Genomic DNA, 20,823 nt, shown 5'->3' with positions numbered 1-20,823 from the left:
AGACCTAAAGGGTGCGGCGTGGTGAGGAGACAGAAGTTCCAGATTATATCTCCCGGTGTTGCTCTTGTCGCACAGCGGAGCGTGTCCCGAGCAGCGCCAGCAGGCGTCAGAGGCGGACGCCATGGCCACAACCTTCCGGGCGAGCGGTAACTGCAGGGCGGCCGGGACTCCCTGGGACGCGAAGGAGAGCCCTCCCTTTCCTTAGGAAGTTGTCGTCCCTACCCGCAGGTCGGCGCGCCCATCCATTCAGGCGAGCTCTGCGAAGGGACACAATAGTGTTCCTGCAGGCTAATTAGCTCTGGGAACACTCAAGCCCGAGCCTTTAGCTCCTGAGCAGGACGGAGCCAAGAGGGTTCCTCCGAGCTTGGGCCTGCGGGTGGGTGAGACCCGGGGGAGAAGGGGGCGGGGAGCTGTTGACTGATCTTGACTCTGCTCCCAGAGCATCAGCATATCCGCTACAACCCGCTGCAAGATGAATGGGTGCTGGTCTCAGCTCACCGAATGAAGCGGCCCTGGCAGGGGCAGGTAGAACCTCCGCTTCTGACGTCAGTACCCCGCCATGATCCCCACAACCCTCTGTGTCCGGGGGCCACACGGGCCAATGGAGAGGTAAGTCTTTAGATCCTACAGGTGCGGGCCGGGCTGGGGGGAGTAGCCTTTTCCCTCCCCACTTAGAGCTTCCCTTCACTCACAAGGGCGTGCACCTCCTTGGTCATAGCTTTTTTGACCCCCGAGTGAGCCTTCCCCACTCCCTTGTAACTTTGATGCCCTCCAAAACGTCTTGTGGTGTGGGCCAGCAAATACTTCTAGCCCACCCTTGTCAGTAGGTGAATCCTCACTATGAAGGCACCTTCTTGTTTGACAACGACTTCCCAGCTCTGCAGCCTGATGCCCCTAGTCCAGGTAACCCGGTTGGAGCTGCTGCGGGTGGGGCCTGGGTGAGGGGAGAGGCTGGACCTTGCTGGGGGACTTCTGTTGCAGAGAGTGATACTCCTTTATCTTAGGACCCAGTGATCACCCCCTTTTCCAAGCAGAGGCTGCTCGAGGAGTTTGGTAACTATGAATTTCCTCTCTTACATCCTTCAATTCGATGCCTGGACTGAGGACTGGAATTGGGCTCCAGCCCCAGCACAGCGAGCCCTATATCCCTGTCACCTCTCCTTCCTTCACCACCTAGTAAGGTCATGTGCTTCCACCCCTGGTCGGATGTGACACTGCCACTCATGTCAGTCCCTGAGATCCGAGCTGTCGTTGATGCCTGGGCCTCAGTCACAGAGGAGCTGGGTGCCCAGTACCCTTGGGTGCAGGTCTGTGAGGTCGTCCTTTTCCCTGGATGGGCCGGGAGGGGGTGGTGAAATTTGGTTCTGGGGAGTGCCATTTTTATTTCAACAGGATTTGTTTGGGAGGGGTTGACTTGGTGTCTTTTTTGGCTACAAAGCTCCCTACCCCTACTTCATAGATCTTTGAAAACAAAGGAGCCATGATGGGCTGTTCCAACCCCCACCCCCACTGCCAGGTAAGTGCATCAGGGTCTTTCCTGGATTTCTGGACTGAGTCCCAGCCAACGCTGTGGGGCAGGAAACTGGAGTAAAAGAAGGGACAGAGGAAGAATGCTAGTGAGGAGTTCCTGTCGTGGCACAGTGGTTAACGAATCCAACTAGGAACCATGAGGTTTTGGGTTCGATCCCTGGCCTTGCTCAGTGGGTTAAGGATCCGGTGTTGCGTGAGCTGTGATGTGGGTCGCAGACGGGGCTCGGATACCTTGTTTCTGTGGCTCTGGTGTAGGCCGGTGGCTACAGCTCTGTTTAGACCCCTAGCCTGGGAATCTCCATATGCTGTGGGAGCAGCCCTAGAAAAGCCAAAAAGGACAAAAAAAAAAAAAAAAAAAAAAAAAGAATGCTGGTGATGCCCAGGCTTAGGGGTGAAGGATCTGCCTGTTCTTCTCTTGCTCCTTGACAGGTGTGGGCCAGCAGTTTCCTGCCAGATGTTGCCCAGCGTGAGGAGCGATCTCAGCGGGCCTACCAGAGTCAGCATGGAGAGCCCCTGCTAATGGAGTATGGCCGCCAGGAGCTGCTCAGGAAGGTGGGAGAAAGCCGGGCCTTGTGTCCCCAAGAAGCCCCTAACCTCACCCCAAAAAGGAGAAGTGTGAGGAGAAGGGTGTTAGGGAAGTAGCAGAGAGACTTGCTGAGAGGACAGCAGTGAGCTAAAGGAAAGAATGGTGCCTTAGACTAGGGTGGTAGTGGTAGAGGTGGTGAGAAACCACTGACTTCAGGGTACATTTTTTCTTCTGCTTCCCTTGCCTATTTTCTGACCCCTTCACACCCACCTTGATGACTTCATCTTCATTCAATCTGCCTAGGAACGTCTGGTCCTAACCAGTGAGCACTGGTTAGTACTGGTCCCCTTCTGGGCAGTGTGGCCCTTCCAGACACTACTGCTGCCCCGTCGACATGTGCGGCGGCTGCCTGAGCTGACCCCCTCTGAACGTGATGGTTAGCCTCCCAAATGGGATCTTGGGGACAGGTTTTCAATGGGGATGGCCCTGGTGGGGCCAGCATCTGGGCCCCAGACTGAGAGTCAGGCTCTGATTTCAGATCTAGCCTCCATCATGAAGAAGCTCTTGACCAAGTATGACAACCTATTTGAGACATCCTTTCCCTACTCCATGGGCTGGCACGGTGAGGCTTTTTGAGGGCTTTGTCCTCAACACCATCTCTGGGCTTCTGGGGCCCAGCCCCATGGACTACAACTCCCAGCAGGCCGTGGAACATTGGCTAGGGAAAGTGTTCAGAGCAGGAATGCTGGGATGGAGGGTGGAGAAGTGAACTTGGGGAAACTATGTTTTTCAGAGTATTTTCCAATGCCTGGTCTCCTCTCTGAAAGGGAATGCTGGGAGATGTAGTTTTCAGGTACCTAGTGTGGTTTGGGGGTAAGAGCTAGGCTGAAGAACTAAGAAAGGACCCGTCCCAACCATCTCTGCCTTCTTCCTATCAGGTGCTCCCACAGGATCAGAGGCTGGAGCCGACTGGGACCACTGGCAGCTCCATGCTCATTATTACCCTCCACTCCTGCGCTCTGCCACAGTCCGAAAATTCATGGTTGGCTACGAAATGCTTGCCCAGGCTCAGAGGGACCTCACCCCCGAGCAGGTCAGGACTTGGAACACTCCAAGTCCTTGGGTCCCCTTTTCTCCCCTATTTTCCTCAAGGGAGTCCCCACAATCATAACCCTGAGAACCCCTATAACCTGGGCATTCCTTGGGACTGGGAAGCTGCTCAATTCCTTCAACTTCCGGTTTTCCCAGCAGTCCTTATCACCACCCTCCCCACCCCATGCGCCCTCCCCTTCCATCTGGCACTCAGAACCCCATACCACCATTCTGGACAGCCCTCGCCCTCCCTGATATCCCTTTTTCCTTTCCCAGGCTGCAGAGAGACTCAGGGCACTTCCTGAGGTTCATTACCGCCTGGGGCAGAAGGACAAGGAGACAGCAGCCATTGCCTGACCACACTGACCACAGGGCTTTCTGCCTGAGGGAACAAGGGCCTAGGGTTCGGGCAGATTTGGGGTCAATAAAACTGTGCTTCTCAAACTTTAATCACATGTTCTAACGCCAGAGGTCTTTGAACTCCAATCCTTAGGGTCTTGGGCTAAAGGCTGAAGGCACAGTTCCAGCTACAATTTTCTTGCCTATAGATGTGCAAAAACTTAAGCATACAACCTCCCCATCCGTCCTCCCCTGCCCCAAATCTCTGAACAAAATTAATTCTCAGTGTCATGTCTGGCTTATAGAGTCTCTTACTCCTAGAGTAACAAAGGCATCCCAGTTTAAAACTGTTTTAGAAGCCTTTGTTCTTGTCTTTGGCTGAGCCTTTGGGAAGGCCAGAGCCCCCTTTACCACCATCCCTAGGGGGTCAGCTCCACAAGCCTGGGACTGAGGCTTTGGTGGGGAGCGGGTGGGCAGGATCCTGGTCCCAGTGGTCAGTGGCCAGACCCTGGGCTGCTGGCCAGAAGCCTGGCTTTGTGAGTGGCTGCAGCTTGGCTCTGCTCCAGCCCACAGGGGCTGAAGGGGCGGGTAGGGAACGTGGACGTGGCTTTGTGTCCTTGGCTTTTCCAGACTCCCACGTGCAGCATGTTTGCTCAGGCTTTGCACACCTCTCTTGCCCCTGTGTCCCAATCACTGCACAGGGCAAAAGACAGCTCCAGTAAGGAAGGAGCTGTCAGAGTTAGGAGCTGCAGGGCCTGGAAGGAGGGGATGCTTTTTGGAGTGACCCTGGGTCTACTCTCTCCCCTAGGGACCTCTTTCCCTGGCAAGATTATAACTGTGTGGGAGCAACAAGCCAGGCAGCCCAGGACATATGAGGACACCCTGGGTCCTCCAAACTTTTAGGTGAGGATAAGAGCTTGCGAGCAATGCAGGAATGGCCAGAACAGAACGCTTTTTGTCTCCTGTCTTCTCAAGGGAGTTGAGTCTCTGGGAGGGCAGATCACGCAAGGCTGGACAGTGATGACCTGACCCTCGAGAACCTTGGCTGAACCTTCCCGTCTAGGATTCTTTCTCTCTTGAGAGAGACTGGAGGGGAAGGATCTGGGACTTGGAGTGTTGCTCTGGTCTGGAAGAAGCTCAGACAGATGTGGTACACATTTCCCTCAAGCCCCCATTGACTGGAGAGTGGGGGAAAACCCTGGATGGGTGGCTGCTTTCTTGACACACCCACTCACCCTCACACCCTTGATCCTACACCTTTGCTTTGGCTGCATTTCGGAATCACCTGGGGAATTTTATTTATTTGTCTTTTTTGTCTCTTTAGGGCCACACCTGAGGCACATGGAGATTCCCAGGCTAGGGGTCTAATCAGAGCCATAGCCACTGGCCTACGCCAGAGCCACAGCAACGCAGGATCCAAGCTGTGTCTGTGACCTACACCACAGCTCAGGGCAATGCCAGATCCTTAATGTACAGAGCAAGGCCAGGGATTGAACCAGTGTACTCATGAATACTAGTCAGGTTTGCTAACCGCTGAGCCATGGCGGGGACTCCACGCCTGGGGAGGTTTAAACAATACTGATTTAACTGGAGTGTGGCTTGGCAGTTTTAAAACAACAATGGCCAGTGAAGTCTGAGAACCATTGCCTTACACCAGTCTACCTCCTGCCTTATCTTATCTGGAGTCGGGGGCACCTTCAGCCTCACCGTCACCTGCCAAGGGGCTCCTGAGCCACCGAACTTGAGGGGTTTGTTTGTGGAGGGGGAAGGGCCTCCTGGTCCTGCGGTCCCAGGAGGAGAGGCCTTCAGGCCCGGGACCCAGGAACCCCGCTCCAGACTCCGTCTCCCCCCGCGGCCTCCTCAGTCCGGGACGGGACAGGAAGTGTCCGGCAGAGGTGGGGGTGGAGGTGATTGGCAGTTGGAGGCTCCAATGGGCCGAGAGCCCCCCTATTTCGCCCCTTTCCTTCCATTGGTGCCCGGGCGGAGCCGCCCCCACTGCTGGGCCCCAGGGCGGGAGGGAGTAGAGGCCGGGGCAGAGGGCGAGGGCGAGGGCGAGGGCGGAGGGCGCTGGCGGCGGCGGCCGCGGAAGGTGAGGCCTGATGGGGCGGCGGGTGTACCCGAGGGAGCCGGGCCAGGGGAGGGCGGGGCAGGGGGGTGTGGGATTTGCTGGGCCGGGAGTGACTGATGGACTGTCAGTGTGTGTGTGTGTGTGTGTGTGTGTGTGCGCGCGCGCGCGCGCACGTGCGGGTGTGAGGCTGTGTGTGAAGAGGTCATTATGTGGGACCCCGCAACAGTGTCGCTAGTTGCAGCTGTCAGCTCGTGTGCCTGCGAGTGTCACCGTGCATGGGCTGAGTCGGCATGCGGCTGTGCCAGAGTGGGATTGTGTGTGTCTGTGCAGTTTGGGGGCAGAGACTGGGTCCTGTGTTTGTGTGTGGGAGAGGGCCCGTGACCACATCAGGGGATGTGTTTGGGGAAGGTCTCTGTGGGGTTTGAGACTCTGTCAGCGTGAGACTGGGTGGCTGGGTTTATATGCACCAATGTGTGACTTCAGAAGTGGCAGAGTAAGAATGAGGCTTGCAGTCTGTGTGTGTCCTGTGTCCTAACCGCTACTCTGGAGGAGTGGAGCTGGGTTTGCCTCTTAGGGACCCACTTCAACAGCTAGTGGGACTGACCTTTCTACTTAGTCGCTGGCAGGGGCACCCCCCATCCCCAGCACACTTGGCGTCCCCTCCTTTCTGAGAGTCCAGTTGCTGGTCGGCTGCTCCTTATTTTCTCTTTCCTCATCTGACTCAGTTTCTTTATATTTCTCTTTCTCTCCTACTGCTGCCTTCCTAGAGCAAGTGCTCTCGTGTCTTTTGAGTTTCATCTCCCCAGATATCTGTTTATCTGCTTTTTAGTCCTGCCTCTCACGTCCTCTGCTTCTCTGTCTCTGGGCCCCCACGTCTGACTTCTCTGTTCACCTTTGTCTCTTTGGCCACCTGGGGGCCTGGAATGGTGATGAGATGGGGCATCTGCTTTGCTAAGAGCTCCCTGGAACAGAGGGGAGCTTAAACTATGATGAGGAGTTGCTTTTGGGGGGTGCTGTGACCTCAGCCAGGGACAGAGTGCTAAGTGTGTGTGACGATGCAAGGAAAAGTGAGATGTGTGTGTCTGGCTGTGTGTCTGGCTGTGAGTAAATGGAAGTGTCTGAGGTTGATGTCTGAGTGTATCAGTGTAACTGTGAGTGGCGGGATCTGAGAGTGTGTGTCTGACGGTAAGTGTGGGTCTTGTGTATCTGGCACCAAGGGACCAAAGGCATTTCCTGGTGCTGGGGCCTGAAGAGCAGAGGGGGAGGTAAGAAATGGCTGGAACGTCCAGGGGAGGGGAACTGGCCTCTTTGGCTTTTCATTCTACCCCCAACGTGGGGCCTCTCTTCTCCGTCAAACGCAGCCGGCTGTTCCCCAAGGAAATATTTGCTGGGGAGTGAAGAGTGGGAGTGTGAGCATGTGTCTGAATTTTCATTCTGTTTCCACGTGTGTTCAAGGGCGTGTCTTCGTTGACCGTGCCTGGGGCGTCCACGCGTGAATGTGCCTGTGTTGGGCAGTGGGAAAACACGGAATGTCTCACTGACAGGGACGGCAGCAGCCCTCCTTTCCCTCTTGCTGGGCCTGGCTGTGCCTGTGGCTTCCTTTCCAGACTGGGGGGGAGGCGTCTTTCCTTCCCAGGGCCTTGGGTGGGAGGGGGTGAGAGAGGAGGAGGGGAGAGGGACGAGGGGGAGGGGGCCTGGCTAGGGGTGGCTGAGCTCCAGGGCGCAGAGGGGCGGGGGCAGGGAAGGGGAAGGAGGGGACGATTCTGGGGTCCCAGCACTGAGTAGAGCTGAGTCGGGTGCTGTAGCTGGTGGGAGGAAGTCCTGAAGGCCATGGACACTCAGCCACTGGGATCTCCGAGGTAGGGCGGGGCTGATCAGGGTAAATGTGCTGGGAGGTCGGGGGGCGGGGGGTGGGGGGGGAACCACCAGCCACACTCAGACACACAGACACGTGGAGGCCCCTGCTCAGGTCTTCTTGAGAAGGGTCTGTGCTCTCCCTCTTCAGGAGCCCTCGCCCAGGGCCTCTCTCCACGTGCCCCTCTGTCCCCATTCCCACTTCCCCACTGCCTTCCTCCTGCTTTCTTTCTCCCTTCGAGAATCCCTCTCTCCTAGGACCCCCATCCCCCATACACACGTGGTTGGGTACTTTTTTGACTTTTCTGAGATCCTGCTGCCCTAGCTCAGCTCTTGCCTCCTTGAGTCCCCACCACCTCCCTGTCCTGAGCTCTGAGCATCTCTTTGTCCTGTGGCCCCCACCCCAGGCCCCTGTTCCTGCAGGCTCCCAGCTCTCCTCAGCCTCCTCTCCCCTCCCCGCCACCCTGTCTCCATCTGCTGGCTCCTCGCCCGCCCCCAGCCTCTGGCAGCAGCCAGGGCATCTGGATCTGCTTAACTCCGCAGCCTCAGCCTGCACCCTAGCCCCATCCAGCCTCACAGGCTCGAGACCAACAAGATTCCAGAGTCAGGCCCAGATGAACGGCCCAAGGAGCCAGAGCAAGGAGCCAGGTCCAGGCAAGAGGAGGCTTGGCAGCCCGAGCAGGGCTAGGCCTCATGGCAGCAGTACAGGGTGGGCTCAGACCCACCATGACAGTCCCTATCTCAGGGTGCTGGGGACTGCCTCAGGTCCATCAGAGGCAATGACTCTTCCCAGGCCAGGTGGGGATGGACATGGAATTCTCAGCAACTAGATTGGAGGAGTTAATGGGAGTGACTGAGCTGGTGCCAGCATTTGGTGCCAGGGGTGGGTGCCAAGGGTGGTGGTGGTGGTGGGGCAGTGCTGGCACAGACTGTCGCCTCCGGCTTTTGTTCTGGGCCCTAAGCCCATGACTGAGAAGGAAGGTGTGAGGGCGTGTGTGTGTGTGTGTGTGTGTGTGTGTGTGTGTGTATTCATGCACTTGCACACGGGCACTGGGTGTAAGGTGCCAAAGGGACCTTACATCAGATGCCCCCATGATTTCTGATATCCTTATTCCACTTGGATCCTGATTTCTCCCTTGAAACCCCATATGGAAGAGGAGGCAGGCTTCAGCCTCCCATCGTGGGGATGGAGGAATCAATGGCCTTGCCTCTCTCCCCACAGATGAGCAGCAGCTGCTCAGGGCTGAGCAGGGTCCTGGTGGCCGTGGCTGCAGCCCTGGTGTCTGCCTCCTCTCCCTGCCCCCAGGCCTGGGGCCCCCCAGGTGAGAACAACCCTGCTTTATGACCCAACTCTGACTTGTGACTTGCCACCATCACTGTGACCCATTTTCATGCCAAACTTCTAACGCAGCCCCTGACATCCAACCTGGCAACATTCCCCTCTCCACCCTGCCCTCTGCCCTCTGTCTCTAGATTCTAATATGATGCTTTGACCCCATGACCCCACTCAGATCATAAAAGTCCACCCCTTACCCTTGTTACTCTTATAAAGTGTGGGGTGGGGTGGGAAAGGGAGAGCCTCTGCTCAGAAGTGCCCTCCACAGGGGTCCAATATGGGCAGCCTGGCAGGTCCATGACGCTGTGTTGCCCTGGAGTGACTGCTGGGTAAGTGCTCCACCGGCCTGTTGGGCTGACAGGACCCTTTTATAACCCTTTCTTGAAACTGCCTGGTCCTCATACCCTTCCCATCCTTGTCCCTTGTACCTATAATCCTCACCTCTCTACCTCTCTTAACCCTTAAAACATCCTTATTCAATAGAACATGCAACCAACATGTATTGTACACCTGCTAAGTACCTGGCCTATTTTAGGCCCTGGGATACAGCAGGGCACAAGTCAGGCAAGATGCTTGGTAGTAATACCTGTAGGGCAAGAAATCAAAAGAGAGTGATGTGGGCGAGGATAACTGAGTCATTACTTTTTACCGGTAATCAGGGAAGGCCTCTCTGAGGAGGTGACATTGAAGGTGATTTCTGAACGTTAGGGTATAAGCAAGCATTCCTTTTTTCTTTTCTTTTAACGCCGCACCTGCGGCATGTGGTGGTTCCCAGGCTAGGAGAAGCTGCAGCTGCCAGCCTATACCATAGCCACAGCAATGCCAGATCCAAGCCGTGCCTGCAACCTATTCCATAGCTCATGGCAACACCGGAACCTTAACCCATCGAGTGAGGCCAGGAATCGAACCTGCATCCTTATGGATATTGGTCTAGTTCTTAGCCCACTGAGCCACAACAGGAACTATCTAAGCAAGCATTCCTGACAGAGGGAACAGCTCATGCAAAGCCCTGAGGTGGGAGTGAGCTCCACACTGGAACCTAAAGGAAGCCCAACCTGACTGGGGTACAGTGGAGGAGGGGGAGAGAGTGAGGCGAAGAAGTGGGGGAAGGCCAGGACTAGATCCCCAGGAGCTTTGTAGGCCAGCAAAAGGAGTTTGAGCTTTACTGCAAGCACAGTGAGAAGCCAGTGGAGAGCTGCAGAGGTGTCTGACTCACACTGTACATCTCCCCTCTATCCTCATCTCATCTCACCTCCAGGGCCCCGGTGTCCTGGTTTCGGGACGGGGAGACAAGGCTGCTCCAGGGACCCGACTCTGGGCTCGGCCACGAACTGGTCCTGGCCCGGGCAGAAAGCACGGACGAGGGCACTTATATCTGCCGGACCCTGGATGGTGCACTTGGGGGCATGGTGACCCTGCAGCTGGGCTGTGAGTTGGGGAGGGAGCGTAGGGTGGCAGTGATGAGACACGGGGCTCCTGAGGGAATCCTGGCTCTGGGTAAGCCCCCCTGGGAATGGTGGGGACCTGGGGACTTCTCAGTCTCCAGCTACACTCTCTGCCCCTAGACCCCCCAGCCCGCCCTGTGGTGTCCTGCCGAGCGGCTGACTATGAGAACTTCTCCTGCACTTGGAGTCCCAGCCAGGTTAGCGGCTTACCCACCCGCTACCTCACCTCCTACAGGTGTGTGCATGATCGGGTGTGTATGCCTATATGCTTGGGTGTGTAGCAAAACGTAGGTGTGGGAGGCAGGGAGGGAGGACCCTCTTTTCCTGCCCGACCTCAGACGGCCCCCTCCCTGCCAGGAAGAAGACCGTGCCAGGAGCTGATGGCCAAAGGTAGGACATGAAGGGGGAGCTGGGGGCTCCAGCTGGATCCCGCCACGAGCATTTCCAAAGCTCAAGGCCACATCCTCCCTCCTAGGATGAGTCCATCCACAGGGCCCTGGCCATGCCCACAGGAACCCCCAGGGGCTGCCCGCTGTGTAGTCCATGGAGCAGAGTTCTGGAGCCAATACCGGATCAATGTGACCGAAGTGAACCCCCTGGGGGCCAGCACACGCCTGCTGGATGTGAGCCTGCAGAGCATCTGTGAGTAGCCTCTCCTATAGCTCTCCCAAGGTCCCTAGCACGAGACCCCAAATGGACCCCAGAGTATAGGTACCCCCCCTGATTCATAACCACCCCCGCAAGGTCCCAAGTGGTTCCCTCCTGACATAGATCCATTTCAGCACACAGGTGGCCCCCACAGGGACTAAGAAGCCAAAGAGATCAGAGCCCAGGAGGCAGTGTTACATCAGCCTCTAGAGGCTGCTCCCACTGCCTGCTTCCTTCTAGGCCCTGTGCTAAAGGCAGCCCTATCTCATGTCCTCCCTGCCCAATGGAAGCCCTTGTTGGCCTCTCTTTCCTCTTGATCTGTATGTGGAAGGGGGTCACTAAACCTCTGGCTGGCATTGGGGCCAACTCAACTTCTTGGATGGAAAGCAGAATCACTCTTTAATTCAATCAACAAATCTTTCAAAAAATTCATCCTCAGATCTCAGCTTACTTTACAATAGCGAGGACAGATAGGTCCTGAGCCTCATGGATGATCAAGCTTAAGACTGCCCCCACCCCCTTGGAAGTGCCTCCCCTCAGATACCTTTAGGCACATACTCATTTCCCCCCAGGAGGTGGTGGGGAAGAGATGAGTACCTGTCTTGTGCCCTGACTTTGTGTCTCCACTGCCCTCAGTACGCCCTGACCCACCCCAGGGGCTGCGGGTAGAGTCGGTACCTGGCTATCCTCGCCGCCTGCGTGCTAGCTGGACATACCCTGCCTCCTGGCCCCGCCAGCCCCACTTCCTGCTCAAGTTCCGGCTGCAGTACCGTCCAGTGCAGCATCCAGCCTGGTCCATGGTGAGGCCTTGGCCTGTTTCCCAATCTGGGGCTGTGGGTCTTCTCTCTAGTTTCGTGTTCCTGGGTGTTCTGCATGACTGGCTCTGGCAGGTCACTGATGCCCTTTGGGCTCCCCCTACAAAGTTCTCTCTGTGAGCTGGGCTTTGTGCTGGGTGCTGGAGTTGTAGCAGGGACCAGCAGAGCAAGCCTCTGCCCAGCAGGGTTGTAATTCTGATGTCAGCCCATCTGTGGGAAGACAGCAGCAACCTTTTAAAAAGTGGATTGGGGGAGTTCCTGTTGTGGCTCAGTGGTAATGAACCTGACTAGCATCCATGAGGACATGGGTTTGATCTCTGGCCTCGCTCAGGGGGTTAAGAATCAGGCGTTGCTGTGAGCTGTGGTGTAGGTCACAGACGTGGCTCAGACCTGTCATTGCTGTGGCTGTGGCTGTGGCTGGCAGCTTCAGCTCCCATTCAACCTCTAGCCTGGGAACTTCCATATGCTGCGTATGTGGCCCTAAAAAAAGACACACACACACACACAAACCAAAAATAAGAACAAAACCCCAAAAACTGTCCCTTTAAAAAAAATAAATAAGTGTTCTGGGAGTTTGGGATTAGTAGATGCAAGCCATTACATTTAGAATGGATAAGCAGTGAGGTTCTGCTGTATGGCACAGGGAACTATATCTAATCACTTGTGATAGAACATGATAAAAGATAATATAAAAAAAAACATATATATATGTATAACTGGGTCACTTTGCTGTACAGCAGAAATAGACAGAACATTGTAAATCAGCTATAATAAAAAAACTAGGAGTTCCCGTGCTACTGCAGTGGAAACGAATCCGACTAGGAATCATGAGGTTGTGGGTTGGATCCCTGGCCTTGCTCAGTGAGTTAAGGACCTGACGTTGCTGTGAGCTGTGGTGTAGGTTGCATACGAAGCTCAGATGGCTCAGATCCCACGTTGCTGTGGCTGTGGTGTAGGCCTGAGGCTGTAGCTCTGATTCGACCCTTAGCCTGGAACCTTCATATGCTGCAAGTGTGGCCCTAAAAAAAGGGCAAAAAAACCCAACAAACAAACAAACTAAACAAACAAAAAAACCCAACAAAAATCAAACCAAACCAAACCAAAACAAAACACCACACACACACACAGACACACACACACAAAACCCTGAAAATAACCAAAAACCTTTTCCAGGAAAAGGAGTGCCTTTCACTCTGGGATACATCCTCATACACTCATATACTCAGATGTGAATAGAGGTGAATTCCCACCTCTGGAGTCTAGAAATGACAAAAATTGGCTAGCATCAGGCCTGGGGAGCTGCTGCCTCAGAGGATAACCAATATTTATTGAACGCAGTCTGCCCACCAGGCACTGTGCTACACATTTTACGTGTATTGTCTCGTTTAGGTGTATTCACCTCTATTTTACAAATGAAGAAACTGGGACACAGAGAGAGGCCCAAGGTCACCCAGTAAGTGGTACAGCAAAGATTTGAACCCGGGCAGTCTGATGTCACAGCCTGTCCACATAACCACTTTGCACTTTTGTCTTCCAAACACTAGGTGTAGACCTGACACCATCAGCCACTCTACGTGAGGCCCCAGACGGCTGCCTCAGGCTGACACGGACAGGACTGGGAGGAAGGGGCGCTCTTTGTAGACTGGGCCTGGGCGGCAGGTAGGGTCCGTGCTTATAACCTGGATAACGCAACGACAAACCATCTGCACTCCCAGGTGGAGCCGGCTGGATTGGAGGAAGTGATCACGGACGCCGTGGCTGGGCTGCCCCATGCCGTGCGGGTCAGTGCCCGGGACTTTCTGGACGCAGGCACCTGGAGCGCCTGGAGCCCGGAAGCCTGGGGGACTCCGAGCACCGGTGAGAGACGGAGCCTGGGTCAAGGGCACAGCTTTTATCTGCAGAACCGCAGCCGCTGGCTGGCCGCGTGGCACACGCCCCGCCCACGCAGGCGTGGCAATTGCGGCCAGGCTTCAGCAGCAGCTGCCTGCAGCCCGGCCCCAGCTTAAGCCACGCCCCTCATGCTCCACCCTTCAGTTTACCCGTCCCCAGAAGCTAGTTCCGCCCTTTCAAGCTCCGCCTCGCAGGCACCTCTGTGTCCAACCCTGGCCCTAGCGTCGCCTGGCCGAGCCTGGCCTCTGCCCTCACCTCGCTTGGACAGTCCTCCTCAGGTCTCGTCTCCCTTCAGGGCTCCTACTGAAGGAAATACCAGCTGGGAACCAGCAACACTCACAGCCAGAGGAAGAACCTCAGGCGGACAGCCCCACTCCCCCAAGACCGTCCCTCCTACCTGACCCGCGGCCACTTGGTGAGCTTGGGAGGATGGGCAGAGGTGCTAGAGGATGGGAGAGGCCCAGAAAAGAGGGCACCTACCGAGTTTGATCAGATAGGCTTGCTCTCACAGCTGACATGTGACCTTCCCCCTCAGACCACAGAGACCCCCTGGAGCAGGTGGCTGTGCTGGCATCTTTGGGAATCTTCTCTCTCCTGGGACTGGTGGCTGGGGCCCTGGCATTGGGGCTCTGGTAAGTGACTGCCATTGGCCCTTCAGCCTCTAATAGCACACAGATGCTCTGATATCCATAGCCCACACCGGTTCCCACCCCTCATGACTTCCCAGTGATCCTGTCTGATTCTGGAAGCATTCCTCCTCCCTCTCCTGCCCTCCAACTTCATGATTCTCACTGATTCCTCTCTTGGCCCTTTAGTAATACACCTTTTTGGAGGAGACTGAGATGCCCCACATTGTCAGGGAGACATCTTCCTTTTTGTGCTTCAGGCTGAGGCTGAGACCAGATGGGAAGGACGGACCCCCAAAGCCTGGGTTCTTGGCCCCCATGATTCCAGTGGATAAGCTTCCAGGTGAGTATTACCTCTAGGAGGTTTGGACTTGGAGACATTTGCCCTCATTTGAGTGTCTGGATTAAGTAAGAGCCAGATGCCTTAGTTATCATAAGGGTTTTGGGAATCAGAGTTGGATCTCCTTTTTTTTTTGTCTTTTTCTAGGGCTGCACCCCTGGCATATGGAGGTTCCCAGGCTAGGGGTCTAATTGGAGCTGTAGCCACCGGCCTATGCCAGGGCCATAGCAACGCCAGATCCGAGCTGTGTCTGCAACCTACATCAGAGCTCATGGCAATGCCGGATCCTTAACCCACTGAGCAAGGCCAGGGATCGACCCCCCAACCTCATAGTTCCTAATCGGATTTGTTAACCACTGAGCCACAATGGGAACTCCAGATCTCATTGTTATGACGTCTGGACTCAGGGATGGGCCTTTCATCCTTGAGTCCCTGGGCTCAGAGTTGGGTCTCTTCTGTCTCTTGCAGGAATCTCAAGCTCCTTGCTGGGCTCCTTCCTCATTTTCAGGATATTAGGCTCAGAGCTAGATATCCATCCTTATTTGGGGTGTCTGGATCAGAGCTGGGTCTCCTCCCTTAGTTTTCTGTATTTTGCCCATGCCTGCCAGGGAAATCCCCTCTCTTATTCTTTATGTACTTGGGCCCAGAGCTAGGTCCACTCCCTCATCTTCAGGGTGTTGGGAGTCACTCAGAGGTGGGCTCCCCTATTCATTCTTGGAGTGTTGGGCTCAGAGCTGGGTGCCCTTCCTCATTCTCAGGGTGTCGTAAGATCCAGTCCTACTTTCTCCCTTGATTTTCCTCCTTCTTCTAGGAGCCCCCAACCTGTAGAGGACCCTGGAGGGCTTCAGCTGACTCCATCTATAACTCTGTCTTGTTGGTGTGGATGGATGGACAGGACAGTAGATCCCCATGGAGGCGGGTCTCGGCTGGAAGTTCTGTTTGGAGCCCATTTCTATGAGACTGTTCCAAACCTGCCAGCTAAAAGGTGCCTGGACCTCTGACTTCATCCCAGAGCTGGAGGTCCACCTGAGGAATGTGTGTAGATGTGTATGCTTGTGTCCATGTGTGGCAGTGTATGTGAGGCAGGAAATGTGTGTGCTCTGCATGTATGTAAATAGGTGCCTGGAGTGTGTGTGTGGGTCCTCGGCTCTTGGCCTTGCCCCGGTGGGGGTTGTGAAGGCATGAATAAAGAGAATGAGGAGGTTCTCCTGTTTATTGACAGTCTCCCAGCTCCACATTCAGGACTCAGAGGAGAGTGCATAGAATTTGGAGACCACAGTCAGAGACTATTGTCCAGTCTTGCTTTATTATTTTGGCTAATGGGGGCCCTGGCCCTTTTCCCCTACAGCCCCAAACTCAGTTTGGGCAGAGTCCCCTGGAGCCTCCTTCCATGGTGCTCAAACCACCGAGCCAGGCTGCGGTTCTGGGGGTGGATGCAGACACTGCGTCGAGACAGGTGAAGCCTAGGAAAGGAAAGGAAAGGTCCAAAACCATGGTCATCATAGCCTAGGGATGAGGCTAAAGTCCAGGAAGTAGAAGCAAAGGCCAGATGAAAATCTGAGTTGGCATCAGAATTAGCAGTTGGGGCTGGAATTGAGATCAGCATCAGGGTTTGGGACTGAAGTCAGAGTCAGGGGTCAAATCAGGGGCAGGGTCAAAGCTCACACGAAGGCCTGGAGGTGACAGTCCCCATCAGCTTCCTGCAGTTCCACCCGGATGATCTGCCTCAGTAGCTTGCTTGAGAGTGGCTGTCGGTAGAGCTGAGTACAGCATGTAGTGCTGGGTGGCAGTATCAATGCTAGGGGACAATGGGACCATGTGTTCAGAGGACTTCTGACCCCAGATTTCTCCATCAGACAGCCTGGAGGCTGGGCTTCCTGGACCCCTTTCCTTCCATCTCATTCACCCAGACCCCTGGCCTTCTAGACCCCAAAGCACTCACCTGCTCCAGGATCTGGGCTCAGGAGCAACAGTATCAGCAGGAGGCTGCTAGTGGGTGAGGGCCCCTTCATGATGCTCAGCCTGGATACTTCCTTCCCTCTCCTCTTCCTTCCCTACCTTTTATCTGGGTGCCTTTTACCTGGGGCACAGGTGAGTCAGAGGCAGGTGAAGATGTATTGCTCATCCTGTGATACTCCTGGGCCCTAATTACCTCCGACCCCTGTGCCACAGACCCCCTCCTCTTTTAGGACTACCATTTCCCAGGGGTGCTTAAGTCCTACTCAGAGAAACCCTGGGGGAAAAGGGTTGCGTCCTGTGGGGACTGATGGTGACAGTAACTGAGTAAGGGCAGCCAAGGATCCGTAGTGACACTGAGTGACTAATGGATGGACATTCACACTCACAGTTACACACACAGTTACACATTCACACAGTCACACCTCACTGGCTCAACCTCACGTGGTCAGACAACCAGACAGACTCGTCCAGCCCCAGTTCTACTTAAAGTCCCACTCCCACACAGTTGTTTTCACAGTCATCCAACCATATAAGCATATGAACATATAAGCAATTCTGATGGGGGAGCTGTGGGTAGGGTGAGAGTAGAGGGCAGGCTAGCAGCAACTTGCCTTCATTTTTCCCCTCCCTGCTTCCTGCCCTAGCCTGCTTGTCTTATCAGGAGAAACTGATGGGAATGGGTCCCTAAAGTAGGCCCTTCTGGCTGAGGAGGAGTCTTGACAGGGCCAGTCACATTCAGAGTGAGAAGCTGGGAGATGGCCCTTTTTGGTGGTAATGGGATGACTTGAGGATACTGAGGTGGGGGTGGTTTTCCCCAGGAAGATGAGATAGGGAAGAAGGATGGAGATGGATAAGGAGGGCACATGGGGGAAGATAAAAGTTCTTTGTTGCCAGGGTGCTGCTGTCAAATGGGTAAAAGACCCAAGCAATCTTACCTTCCTGTTTTTACCTAGTCCTGTCCCAGACATGCCAGCCTCTTGCTAGGAGGGGCTTAGTGTTTCCAGACTCAGTCCCTGGCTTCCTGAGACATCAGACTCGAGAGCTCCTTTGTTTTACTCAAATGCTAGGCTCTTTACTGTGGGCCTGGAAGAATATCCTTCCTCATCCCAACAATGACCCCTAAACCCTCTGCATCCCATCCTCTTGCTAAAGCCTCTGCCTCCCATCTCTTTCCTGTCCCTTCTTAATCCCACATCTAGGCCTCACTTACTCTTCCCCTCACCTCCCAGTGTAAAACTATTCTTCCTCTTCCTCCTCCTGTCCTTGCCAGGAAGCTGGGAACAGCCTAGGGTGGGGACAGGCTGCTAAGTTTAGTGCCCCTAACACTAAAGAAATTTCCCAATCTTTTTTTTTTTTTTTTTTTCTGGCTGTGCCCATAGCATGTGGAAGTTCCTGGGCCAGGGATCGAACTTGCAACACAGCTGTAGCCAGACCCACAGCAGTAACAACTCTTAACACATTGAGCCATGAGGGCACTCCAAGAACTATCCAGTCCTGATCTGGAGATTTCAACCCTCTTGCCCTGCTCTGTATCTGAAACATAAATTGAGTCATAACCCGATAATCCAGCCTTCTTGTAGTTGTTGCAGGGGTACCTTTTGCAACTCTCTGCTCTGTGACCAGCTGTCCTCTATGGGGCAGGGCTACTCTTTTTTTTTGTTTGTTTTCTCTTTTTAGGGCCACACCTGTGGCATATGGAGGTTCCTTGGCTGGGGGTCGAATCAGAGCTGTAGCTGCTGGCCTACAGCACAGCCACAGCAACACTGGATCCTTAACCCACTGAGCGAGGCCAGGGATCAAACCTGAGTCCTCATGGAGACTAGTTGGGTTCGTTACCGCTGAGCCACAACCGGAACTCTGAGAGGTCACTCGTTTTGAACTTCTAGTACCGGTGGTCTCTCTCCCACCCTCCAGTCTGGACTTGTGCTCCAGAGCTTGGGTGCAGACACTGAGGTACCATCATCTTGTCACATATCTTCATCAGCTGGCTGGCTGTCACACACTCTAGTTTCTCATGGACCAGTCAGTCCAGAAGCCTGGGAAGGCAAGAAACAAATTCTTCCGGGTATGTACCCATCTCTCCCCTTTGGCTTCTCCAAAGATAGGGTTAAGTCCTCCCAACTACAGTCTGCTCTGGTAGGGTCAGCCCCAGGCTAAAAATTAGCTTGACCCCATGCACAAACTGGGCTGTCTCTTGGGAATTCCTGTTGTGGCGCATCGGAAACAAATTTGACTAGCATCCACAAGGGTGTGGGTTCAATCCCTGGTCTCACTCAGAGGGTTAAGGATCTGGCATTGCTGTGGTGTAGGTTGCAGAGGCGGTTCGAATCTGGCGTTGCTCTGGTTGTGGTGTAGGCCAGCAGCTGTAGCTCCGACTTGACCCCTAGCCTGGTAACTTCCATATGCCTCCAGTGTGGCCCTAAAAGAAGAAAAAAAAAAAAACAAAAAACAAACCCACCCCAAAAAACTGGGTTGTCTCTTTACTTCTCTGGTGCCTTCTATGGTGGCCAGTCCCTAAGTGAAAGCAGTCCCACTAGGCATCCTCAACTCTTCAGCACTTCAGGCACTAGTGGGTCTCAGGTCAACTGGGTGACAAGACAGAAAGGGCATGTAGAAGTGTTGGCTTCCCAGGGAGGTAATGCTTGGTAGGTTGATGCCAAGTATCTTTAAACTTGGGATGAGACCAAAGGAGCCAGACACTGGGGTATTAATTGTAGGAAAGGGCTCTAACAGTCCAAAGTCATTCCCTCGTGTCAGGTTGAGGGAGGCAGTTTCTAGGAATCTTCCCCCCTTTTCTCACAGCCTACTTTCTACAACTCTGGGCTTAAAGTATTTTAGATCCACTCCCAGGAGAGGAAGATTCTTCAGACACCTGGCAAAACCCAGAATAGGAGGAAGGTGGTAGTAGTAAAGGGCTAGCGTTGTGAGAATCTTATGGATGTGGGGATAAGGTTGGGAGGAAGACCTGGCGTGCATGCGTGTGCGCGTGTGTGTTGGGCCGGGGATGGGGTGGTGGTGATTAGGTAGTGACAAGCCTGTACGATAGGAGCAGAGGCCTAACTCTGATGGGGCATCCTTAGGAATACTGGGGGCCGGGATATGGACGGGCACCTTATCGGGGAGAGAGGCCCTGTCAGTAAGGAATCAGCCGCTTGGAGAGGGGCTCCTAGCCGGAATGGCGGCAGCGGCGGCAGAGTCAGGTGGGCAGCACGGTGGCTTCGGTTTAAATCTTTAATGCACCAGCTGACTGGACAGTGGCAGCGGGGGTGCGACGGGGGCGGCCGCGATTGGAGCGTTGGCGAGCAGAGCCCAGGCCGCTTGACAGACAGCTCACCAGCTCCGCAGAGTCTCCAGCTTCTGCTCGCGAGGGTGCGCCGAGCTGTGGCGCTACCCAACACTGGGATGAGGTGAGGCGGGGGTTCTTGGCACTTGCACCCGATCCCTTCTCCCGGACTGAGCCTCGAGCATGCCCCGAGCGAGGCCGCGGTATGTCATCTGCCCCCCTTGGCTCCCTCCGCCACATGAGCAGCCAGGGGAAAAAGTAGAAGCATCCGCAGTAGATCCTGCGGCGAGAAGGCAGAGCCGGGCCGGGCGGGCCGGGGCGGGGCGGGGCTGACCCCACAGATCCCGGCCCTTGAACGACTCGCCCCTCTCCTGGAAGGCTCCATCCCGCCCCTTAGGGGCGGCCCTCTACAGTCCACGCCCCCTAAGGGGCCCCAGCCCTCCTGCTTCTCTCGCCCCTTCCTCCCACCCCAGAACGTCTAGGTTCCTCCCCCACAGAACCCCGCCTCCACTCACTCCTCCTCCACCTCCAGCGCCACCTCGTATCTCCTCAATCTCGACATGTCCTAGGGAGCGGCATGGTTGAATCTAGGGTTCGCCAACCCCAGGTCCCCTTCTCTGTCATTCTCAGGACCGGTCTGACTTGTTCTCGGGTAATATGAGACAAGTGCTCCCGGAGACTCAACTGCCACATCAGGACAGGGTGGGATTGAAGATTTGGAAGGCATTAGACTTAAAGGGATTGGGAGGTCGGTCCTCTCGGGGACACGGGAAAATAGAAGGTGAGGGCCAAAGGCTTGGAGGTCGTTGTTCTGGGATATTTGGTTGGGGCCCTGGGTGAGGGTTTTCGTGGGCTGGGGTCACCTGGAGGTTAGATGAGGGGTCAACGCAGCCTAAACTCCGCCCTCCCTGGCTCCACCCCGGGAAACAGTTCTCTAGTCGACGTCATAAGGACGTCTGGGCACTAGGGGTGGGGCTTACCTATTACCCGGAAGGGGCGGAGCCAGGGCACTTCTTCAGAGGAGGGGGAGTCCAAGGGGCGGAGTCGAGTTTTATCACCAACCGAGGCATAG

At 55.1% G+C, this 20,823-nt stretch overlaps 4 protein-coding genes across 12 annotated transcripts; 2 read left to right on the top strand and 2 right to left on the bottom strand.

Annotated features, from left to right (window-relative positions):
- On the top strand, positions 1 to 3,772 carry GALT (galactose-1-phosphate uridylyltransferase). 8 transcript variants are annotated; one of them, XM_003357717.6, is made up of 11 exons: positions 1 to 146; positions 440 to 609; positions 828 to 903; positions 1,005 to 1,053; positions 1,178 to 1,307; positions 1,460 to 1,516; positions 1,960 to 2,082; positions 2,360 to 2,492; positions 2,595 to 2,678; positions 2,995 to 3,149; positions 3,425 to 3,598. In XM_003357717.6, exons 1-11 carry the CDS (start codon positions 122 to 124, stop codon positions 3,503 to 3,505), a joined length of 1,083 nt encoding a protein of 360 aa, XP_003357765.1. In that variant the 5' UTR covers positions 1 to 121; the 3' UTR covers positions 3,506 to 3,598. The 8 variants fall into 8 exon arrangements, with proteins under 8 accessions (XP_003357765.1, XP_084836006.1, XP_005668100.1 ...); XM_084979880.1 differs by having other exon boundaries at positions 825 to 903; XM_005668043.4 differs by having other exon boundaries at positions 1 to 228.
- A 1,255-nt stretch (positions 3,773 to 5,027) lies between these two features.
- Positions 5,028 to 15,714, top strand: IL11RA (interleukin 11 receptor subunit alpha). The gene is made up of 13 exons (XM_084979573.1): positions 5,028 to 5,053; positions 5,497 to 5,576; positions 8,632 to 8,731; positions 10,004 to 10,173; positions 10,311 to 10,425; positions 10,548 to 10,580; positions 10,666 to 10,832; positions 11,475 to 11,638; positions 13,369 to 13,510; positions 13,839 to 13,958; positions 14,079 to 14,175; positions 14,430 to 14,512; positions 15,321 to 15,714. The coding sequence occupies exons 1-13, from the start codon at positions 5,028 to 5,030 to the stop codon at positions 15,335 to 15,337; spliced, it is 1,314 nt and encodes a 437-aa protein (XP_084835699.1). The 3' UTR covers positions 15,338 to 15,714.
- Positions 15,715 to 15,796: 82 nt separating this feature from the next.
- CCL27 (C-C motif chemokine ligand 27) lies at positions 15,797 to 20,385 on the bottom strand. 2 transcript variants are annotated; one of them, XM_084978946.1, is made up of 4 exons: positions 20,267 to 20,385; positions 16,452 to 16,589; positions 16,175 to 16,307; positions 15,797 to 15,972 (listed from the first exon to the last, which is right to left on the bottom strand). In XM_084978946.1, the coding sequence occupies exons 2-4, from the start codon at positions 16,519 to 16,521 to the stop codon at positions 15,852 to 15,854; spliced, it is 324 nt and encodes a 107-aa protein (XP_084835072.1). In that variant the 5' UTR covers positions 16,522 to 16,589; positions 20,267 to 20,385; the 3' UTR covers positions 15,797 to 15,851.
- Positions 19,686 to 20,574, bottom strand: LOC110255597 (uncharacterized). The gene is given in 6 exon segments (XM_084979945.1): positions 19,686 to 19,807; positions 19,810 to 19,855; positions 19,968 to 20,031; positions 20,267 to 20,317; positions 20,319 to 20,426; positions 20,428 to 20,574. Coding segments are annotated over 6 exon segments (402 nt in total). The 5' UTR covers positions 20,445 to 20,574; the 3' UTR covers positions 19,686 to 19,691.
- Between the last annotated feature and the right edge of the window lie 249 nt (positions 20,575 to 20,823).

The sequence above is a fragment of the Sus scrofa genome, chromosome 10 (assembly GCF_054392235.1).
Source record: "Sus scrofa isolate SSC_HxYL_T2T_F1_AM1 chromosome 10, Sscrofa_HxYL_maternal_Yorkshire_Landrace_v2.0, whole genome shotgun sequence".
NCBI classification, from domain to species: Eukaryota; Metazoa; Chordata; class Mammalia; order Artiodactyla; family Suidae; genus Sus; species Sus scrofa.
This window is presented reverse-complemented; position numbering and strand designations above follow the sequence as displayed.

Coding starts and splice junctions, on each gene's coding strand:
- CCL27 (XM_084978946.1), bottom strand. CDS start 16,521: ATGAAGGGGCCCTCACCCACTAGCAGCCTCCTGCTGATACTGTTGCTC. Junction 16,308..16,451: donor GAGCCCAGATCCTGGAGCAG/GTGAGTGCTTTG, acceptor ATTGTCCCCTAG/CATTGATACTGCCACCCAGC. Junction 15,973..16,174: donor TGTCACCTCCAGGCCTTCGT/GTGAGCTTTGAC, acceptor TTCCTTTCCTAG/GCTTCACCTGTCTCGACGCA.
- GALT (XM_003357717.6), top strand. CDS start 122: ATGGCCACAACCTTCCGGGCGAGCG. Junction 1,308..1,459: donor CCCAGTACCCTTGGGTGCAG/GTCTGTGAGGTC, acceptor CCTACTTCATAG/ATCTTTGAAAACAAAGGAGC. Junction 1,517..1,959: donor ACCCCCACCCCCACTGCCAG/GTAAGTGCATCA, acceptor GCTCCTTGACAG/GTGTGGGCCAGCAGTTTCCT.
- IL11RA (XM_084979573.1), top strand. CDS start 5,028: ATGGCGGGGACTCCACGCCTGGGGAG. Junction 8,732..10,003: donor CCAGGCCTGGGGCCCCCCAG/GTGAGAACAACC, acceptor TCTCACCTCCAG/GGCCCCGGTGTCCTGGTTTC. Junction 14,176..14,429: donor GCCCTGGCATTGGGGCTCTG/GTAAGTGACTGC, acceptor TTTGTGCTTCAG/GCTGAGGCTGAGACCAGATG.